General features: G+C 51.6%; 1 protein-coding gene across 1 annotated transcript; it reads left to right on the top strand.

Moving 5' to 3' along the window:
- Window positions 1–791: 791 nt before the first annotated feature.
- MRFAP1 (Morf4 family associated protein 1) lies at window positions 792–2,843 on the top strand. Its single transcript, XM_036420877.2, has 2 exons — window positions 792–1,362; window positions 1,893–2,843. Exon 1 carries the CDS (start codon window positions 970–972, stop codon window positions 1,351–1,353), a length of 384 nt encoding a protein of 127 aa, XP_036276770.1. The 5' UTR covers window positions 792–969; the 3' UTR covers window positions 1,354–1,362; window positions 1,893–2,843.
- The last annotated feature ends 5,062 nt before the right edge of the window (window positions 2,844–7,905 follow it).

The following is a 7,905-nucleotide window of genomic DNA, read 5'->3' as shown; positions in this document are numbered from 1 at the left end:
GAGTGACGGAAAAGCAAACTTACGCATGGGTGCCAAGCTCTGCTCCGGGCTGTGGGGACACACAGTTGAGTAAGACCCCCGTCCCTGTCCCCCCACCTCCACTTCCAGCCTCCCACCCTACGCACACAGCAGACACCTGGAGCACCCTTTCTCAAAAGGAAGGGGCTATTCGGGTTAAGCCAGGGGTGTCACAGCCTTTAATTACACAATTGCACAGCATTTTCCTCTTTCCATCTAGATAGAGTGCATTTACATCTTTAAAAGGTAGATTCCGGCCGAAACCGGTTTAGCTCAGTGGGTAGAGCGTCTGCCTACGGACTGAAGGGTTCTGCGTTCGATTCCGGTCAAGGGCATGTACCTTGGTTGCGAGAACATCCCCAGGAGGCAGCTGATTGATGTTTCTCTCCTATCGGTTTCTCTCTATCCCTCTCCCTTCCTCTCTGTAAAAATCAATAAAATAAATTAAAAAATAAAAATAAAATAAAATGTAGATCCCGCGCTTGAGAAGCAATCTAGGAGGAGAGGGTGCACCGGAAGAGCTCACCCCAAAGCCGGGAGAACAGCTAGGCGGGGCCCCTGGTGAGGGGAAAGAGGACGGGAACGCGCGCGCGCTCGTGCTCGTGTGAGAGTGCTCGTTTGCGCGTGCGCGTGCGCGGCGGAGCCGGCTGCGTCTTCCGCCGTCGACGCGCGCGCGCTCCGCGCCTCGCTCCACCCGGGGCGCGGCCGTAAAGAGGCCCGGCCAGTGTCGTAAACGGGGCCGCAGCAGCGCAGGGAGCGGGTTGACGGCCGGGACTCCATTTTGTTTGCGGCCGCTGCGCTCGTCAGTCGCTCCTCTCCGCGGCTTCTCGGCGGCGAAAAGTTGGGCCCGGGGAAAAGTTTGGGAGACGGTTCCGGAGCTCCGCGGCTCCGCGCAGCGCGTCCCCGCCTCCTCTCCGCAGCCGCCGCCGCGGCCCCGCAGGAGCGAGGAGGATGCGGCCCCTGGACGTGGTGGAGCTGGCGGAGCCGGAGGAGGTGGAGGTGCTGGAGCCCGAGGAGGACTTCGAGCAGTTCCTGCTGCCCGTCATCCACGAGATGCGCGAGGACATCGCGGCGCTGACGCGCGAGCGCGGGCGCGCCTACCTGCGCAACCGGGGCAAGCTGTGGGCCATGGACCACGTGCTGGGGCGGCTGCAGGCGCAGGTGGAGGCGGCGGAGGAGAGCGCGCTCAACCACCTGCAGGGCCCGGCCGGCGGCGCCGAGGCCCGCGCGGCGCGGCGCGGCGACAAGGCCGACGAGAAGGCCAAGGAGATCGCGAAGATGGCCGAGATGCTGGTGGCGCTGGTGCGGCGGATAGAGAAGAGCGAGTCGTCCTGAGCGCCGGCGGTGAGGCCGCCGGGCCGGGGCCGGGGCCGGGGCCGCCCCGCGGGCGGGACCCTCCGGGCGGAAGGCGCCGCCGTCCCCGCGGGCGGGCGGGCGGGGGGAGGGGAGAGCGCAGGCCCCGCGCTCCCCGTAGGCGGCCTCCTCGCTGCCCTTTACGTTTTTTTATCTTTTATTTTTTATTTCTTATTACGCTGGTAACTAGGAAAAGCATTGCCTGTGGTCGGCTCGGTATCTGGATGGAAGCTGGGGTCCCGCGGCAGGAGAGTGACTGGGGGGCAGGGAACCCAGCAGTCGTCATGGGAACCAAATCCCGGGGCGGAGAGGCGGGGTTTTCGGAGGGAGGCCTGGCTGTTGGATAGCTCCGGCCTTTGGCTAGGATAGGAGACGGGCCGAGGCAGGTGGCTTTCGGGGAGGGGGGGGGGGGGGAGGGCGTCCCGCAGGGCTGTCCATGGGGATGGGGGAGGGGGGTGAAAGGGACTGTTTTTGTCATAGAATTAACCTGTTAACGATGTGTTTCTCGCCATTGCATGCAGGTTGACAGCCAATGGGTTCTGGTCGACTGGTGGCGATTGGCTGACACCCCGGAGAAGCTGAAACCAGAGAGCCTTTTGTTTCCCCCTTCTTTTCTCCGTCTGCGCTGTCCTCATTTACACTACGTTTCTGCTGGTCTGTGGTTGATGACCTCAATATGAGTTTTGACTGTTGGATGTTTTCGTTTGGGGAAGTCACTTTGATTTGGGAAACGCTCCGACACGGAAGTGGGCCTAGATTGTACGCTCCTGCAGCAGGCGCATTGTTCCAGGCTTCGGTGATTTCTGAGTTTTGAGGTGCTTTGCTCTTTCTTGTGCGACCTGACAGCTCCCTGGAACTCTGGGTCTGTGCGGGCGCCGGGCCGGCGGTGGAGGTCCCCAGCTCTGCAGGACCGAGGGCTGCTCGCCGCGGGGGGAGGACTCCATGCAGCAGCGGCCGGAGAAGCTGAGGAAGGGACCAGACTTCCACCGGCGCCGCCGGGGCAGATCTGGCTGGGACTGGTGAATCCGAAGGCGGAAGATGGCATTGTCTGTATTTTGGGACTTGAATTTCTTTCTGTGTGAGACCAAAGGAGGAGAGATGTATTTTGTTCAAAATTTAAATTTTATGTGGCACACTATCCGATGTAGCCTGTCTGGTCAGTTGGGACAACCTAACTCACCTTTATTGGACATGGAACCTCGATGGGTGACGGGATCTTAGTGTTCTGTGCGAGTTGATGTGAGACCCTGATGCATCTCAGGGGATAAAATGAGAGGTATTTGCAGAAGCCTTTGGGGGGCTGGGGAAGGAAAGCATGGACCCAAAGGACAGGGATCTTGAAGGTTCATACGTTGTCCAGCTGTAAGTTCATTTGAGTAGCAGACCTGACAAGTATTTGAGGTCAAAAACCCTACCATGTGTTTAAAAAAAAAGTTACCATGTTAATAAAAGTATTCATTTGCTTGAAAAGACACGGCCTGCCTTTAGAATGAGTCTTTCTCCTTGGCGTCGCTGCCGAATGGAAAACGAATCGCTGAGGGTTGTGATCCTCTGAGTAACCGCCAGCAGGAACATTTAGCCCTGCGTGCTGCGCGGGAGCTGAGAGGAAAGGCTCCTCGCACTGTGGTCCAGGCGCCACTTGGGAGTCGGAGACAAATCTGAGTCCTAGGAGTAAGGGGTGAGGCGGTGAGATGGGAGGCCGCCCTTCAGAAGGAAGGACTTCCTGCTGGAAGTGCCGCTGCCCATGGCCCCAGCTGGTCCCCTCTGAGCTGCCTTAGCCAAGGTCAGGCCCCCTTTTGCAGGTGCCCGTCTCCAGGCTAAGGGGCTGGGGCCCAAGGCCATTTCCCTTTCACTGCTACTTGGGGCAACTAGGAAGGGCACGTTGGCTTCCACGCCCTGTGGGTCCCTGAGGCTGTTAGGCCCTCATCACAGCCCGCTTCTCCCTCTGCCCAGGCCTCCCTTCACAGGTGTTAATCCAGACCTTTCTGCACCCTAAGCTGCATTAGTGCTTCCGGGGAACCAGGGGTCAATGTAACACAATACTTTGCCATGTCTGAGAGCACTGAGGGGAGAGTCGAGAGCATTCCGAGCACAGAAGCAGTGAACTTGGCCTTAAAGAGTGAGTATACCAGAGGAGAATGCGGAACATACAGGCACGGAGCAGTGAGGAGATGCCGGAGGTTCGGAGTTTTCTGAGCACACTCTAGTGGGGAGACATGGGAAGGACGGGATTATGAAGCAGGAAACCACCAGTACCCAAGCTGCATTTGGTACGTTTGTTAAAGGAGAATTCATCCTGGTACATGAACTACAGACTATTCTGATCTCACCAGTTTTCCACCAAAGTCCTTTTTCCATTTAAGGTACCACATTGCATTTGGTAATTGATTTTAAAAATAGTTGCTACAACCCTGGCTGGTTTGGCTCCCGATAGAGCGTCAGCCTGCGGACTGAAGGGTCCCAAGTTCGATTCTGGTCATGGGCATGTACCTTGGTTGCGAGCACATCGCCAGTAGGAGGTATGCAAGAGGCAGCTGATCGATGTTTCTCTCACTGATGTTTCAAACTCTATCCCTCTCCCTTCTTCTCTGTAAAAAATCAATAAAATATATTAAAAAAAAAAAAAAAAAGGTGCTATAGCCCTGGCTGGTTTGGCTCAGTGGATAGAGCTGTCAACCTGTGGACTGAAGGGTTAAAAAAATAAAATAGACTGAGGAAATAAATAAAATAAAATAGACCGAGGACTGAGAGGTCCCGGGTTCGATTCTGGTCAAGGGCACGTACCTTGGTTGCGGGAACATCCCCAGTGGGGGGGTGTGCAAGAGGCAGCTGATCTTTGTTTTTCTATCGTCAATGTTTCTGACTCTATCCCTCTCCCTTCCTCTCTGTGAAAAATCAAAATATATTTAAAAAAAATAAAATAGGTACTACAAAAGGCACACTGTTCAAAAGGTGCAAGTGATCTTCACACACACACCCCATGACCCCAACCCCCGTTTCCCAGTTTCTCTGAGAAGACAGTCATTTCCCAGCATCTTATATGTCCTTCCAAATATGGGAAAAAAGTAACCCAAACTTTTTTTTTTACCTACATGGTAACATATATAACCTGTGAGGGTCCTTAGTGTGTTGCTTTTTTCTACCTAAACCATAATTTGAAAATCTTAGCTCTAAACATCTAGGTCTACCTTTTTTAAATGGCTGCACATGTTCCTTGTACTAGAAGGTATACCGTGTTTCCCAAAAAAATAAAACATCCTCCGAAAATAAGACCTACTTACAGGTTTCCTTCTGAGTGAAATATAAGGCATCCCCCCGAAAATAAGGCCCCCCCAGGCTCTGTCTCAGAATGAAAATTAATTTACTGTAAACTGGTCGCTAGGGCCGCCCCTACTGGCATCTAGCAACCAGTGACGGTACGCGGAGTCCTGACGTCACTGCTGTATGGAGGCGGAGCGGAGGTCGGAGTGAACGGTGAGCGTGGGGCGGGAGAGAGGAGGAGACTACAGATGCGTGTAGAAGAACAGAAGGATTAGAGCAGTGGGGACGCGGCGAAGGTGGTAGTGCTGGTCTGTCTCTGACACTACCTGTTGCTCGCGGCCGCCCTCATGATGACTGACCCTGCTCCAGCCCGGATCCAGGCCCCAGCAAGCCCAGTGACAGTCCCCAGGCAGGCCCCAGGGGGTAAATATCTGATAAAGGGGTAGGGAGGATGTCTGGTGAAGGTGTTCAGTGGCACAGGGGTGGGGGGAGGGGATCACTTAAAATGACACAGGAGGATGGGAGGGGGCAATCAAAATGACACAGGAGGATCAAAAGGGGTTACTAAAATGGTAATCCCCCCTCTGATTCTCCTGTGCCATTTTGATTTCCCCTTCTGATCCCCCCTGTGTCATTTTAAGTGATCCCCCTCCCCCCACCTTGATACCCCAATTCCTTTTTTTTTACCCCTAGAAATGAGCGCAAAAAGAAAAAGCTACTCCGTGGAGTACAAGAAAGGAATTGTGAAGACTCTTGGGGCCAAAATCTTACTGCTTTCTGCAAAGAGAAGATGTTGAGTATCTGATTGGTCCGAAAATGGCGAGCAGAGTATGGTAACCTAATTGAACAAGTGGACAAGGGAAATGCTAAAAAGCACAAGTGTGGATCATGTCGGCAACCATTATTTTCCGAGCTGGAATACCTGATCTGTGAATGGGTTGTTGACAGGAGAGCAAAGGCTTTGGTTGTGAATAGGGTTCAGATTCAAGAATTTGCCCTTGCAATGGCACCACAGTTTGACATAGCCCCGGAAGACTTCAAAGCATCACAACACTGGCTGGATTATTTCCTTCAGTGAAGTGAACTGTCTTTAAGAAGATCTACAACATTGTTTAGGTTGGAAGATACTCAAGTTATTAAGCGAGCACTTGCATTCAAGTCCTTTATTGATGATGCTGACTTCTCTAAATATAATCTTTCCAGCATGATTGCTATGGATGAATCTGCAGTGTTTATGGGCCAATCATCTCAAACAACAATTGAACAGCGGGGTGCCTCCTTAGTGTACATTCCCTCCACTGCTTACGAAAGTGCAAGCGTTTCCTGTATTTTGGCAGTTCATCTGGATGGCACTAAAATCCCACCTTTAATCATTTTCTAAGGGCAAGAAGGAAAAGTTTGAACGTGTTTTGGGCGTTTTTATTCTTGAAACTGAAAAAGCCTAGGCCACACAAGCAGTTTTAAGAAAGTGGGTCGATTTAATGCTGCCACTTGTTATGCGAGGGAGCCAAAGAGGTCTGCTAGTCTGGGATGCAGCCAGCACTCACTGCGCTAAAGACATGAAGACATTTCTTCGAGAAAGAAAAATAGATCAGATAATGATTCCCTCAGGAATGACGGCCTATCTCCAGACCCTTGATATTGCAATAAACAAGCCATTCAAAGACAATTTGCGCATGGAAATTAATGACTACATTGAAAATAGAATGGAGAGAAATCAGCGTGGAAACTTAGTGAAACCTAAACTGCAAGAAGTTCTGACTTGGGTGAAGAATTCATGGGAGAAAATCACTGACAGTTGCATTGCAAATGCACTGCGAGCAGACTACCTTGACAAGAAGTACTCACTTAAAGACAGTGCTATTGCTAAACATGAGAGATTTGGTCCACTGATTCTGAAAGAAATTGAGTCACAAGAAATTCACCAGGAAATTCAGGAATTGGATTGTTATGATGATGTTCCAGAAGATGATGACATAATTGTCATTGAATAAATGAGTAAATTCTTGATACTGTAGGATTCTCAGTTTGTCTGGTTTGTGCTGACAACTACTGTACTATCGTACCGTATACAGGTAATAAATTTCCTTTATTTTCATTTAACAATAAATGTGTACCGTATTCTTCTTTATGGAAAAATAAGAAATCCCCTTAAAATAGTGCATCTTTGGGAGCAAAAATTAATATAAGACACTGTCTTATTTTCGGGGAAACAGGGTAAGTATCAGAGGTGATTCTTGCACCAGTTTGAGAACCATTGTCTTAAATTCTTTTCAGTAACTCCTTAGTTCCTCTTCCTTGTGATTTTAGTCACAATTGCAAAGCAGCTGCCAATTCAGATTTCCCCAGCTCCTTAAGTCTGTCCTGGCTTGCCAGGAATTTTAGGATCGATTGAATCTTGCATTTTCTAACCAAAATATCTGGTGAACCATTCTGAGAGGCTCAGTTGAGACCAGCTAGGGTTGCTGGGAGCTTTTCATGGCAGAGCCATACGTCCCTCATGAGCTCCAAGTTCTCCATCCCTTTCCTGGGAGCCCTGCGGAGTTCAGGCCATGGACAGCTGAGCAGAGGGCCGTTGGGGATTCTGGGACAGGGTCCTGAGGCTGGGACCTGTCTGCTGGGGTAGCTAGGTGTGACAAGTGTCATATAGCAGAGTGCTCTTCTACAATAGAAAGATCCCTAAGAGCTGGGGAAGCCTATAGGATTAGGTAACGCTCCGATGAGCAGGGAGTAGAGCATGCGGGATGTTTAAGCTCCCCAGTCCCGCACTTGGCCAGGAAGGGGCTGGGAGACAGTCCCCAAAGTAGTACCACAGAGGCTTCTGCATCCAGATGCTTCTTCAGCAGAGGTGACCCTGGGGAAGAAAAGTTTGAATCTCGTGGGCATTATGGGAGGACTGGAGACAGCCAAGGACACAGCCAACACTCGGCGGGGGAGGGGCGCTAACAAAGGCCGGATTGCAGGACAGTCTGCGATGTTCACCTTCCCAGAGACCTCAGGATCCAGGCTGCTGGGAACAGCGGGGACATGGGAGTCCTGGCTCCCGGCACCTGCTACCTGCTCTCTGTGACCTTGAGTAGACACTGGCTTGTGTCAGGTTCATTCCAGCATAACATGAGTAAATAGTAGTCAGAACAGCATGGAACTGGCACAAAAGCATACAGATCAATGGAACAGAATAGAGTGCCTGGAAACAAACCCAGGCCGGTACTGTCAATCAATGTTCGACAAAGGAGGCAAAAACATACAATGGCGTAAAGATAGGCTCTTCAA

Source organism: Pipistrellus kuhlii, unplaced genomic scaffold (assembly GCF_014108245.1).
Source record: "Pipistrellus kuhlii isolate mPipKuh1 unplaced genomic scaffold, mPipKuh1.p scaffold_m20_p_1, whole genome shotgun sequence".
In the NCBI taxonomy this organism is placed as follows: domain Eukaryota; kingdom Metazoa; phylum Chordata; class Mammalia; order Chiroptera; family Vespertilionidae; genus Pipistrellus; species Pipistrellus kuhlii.
The sequence above is the reverse complement of the archived record's forward strand: the minus strand, read 5'-3'. Positions and strand labels throughout refer to the sequence as shown.

Excerpts from the sequence above, each read along its gene's own strand:
- MRFAP1 (XM_036420877.2), top strand. The coding sequence starts at position 970 with ATGCGGCCCCTGGACGTGGTGGAGCTGGCGGAGCCGGAGGAGGTGGAG.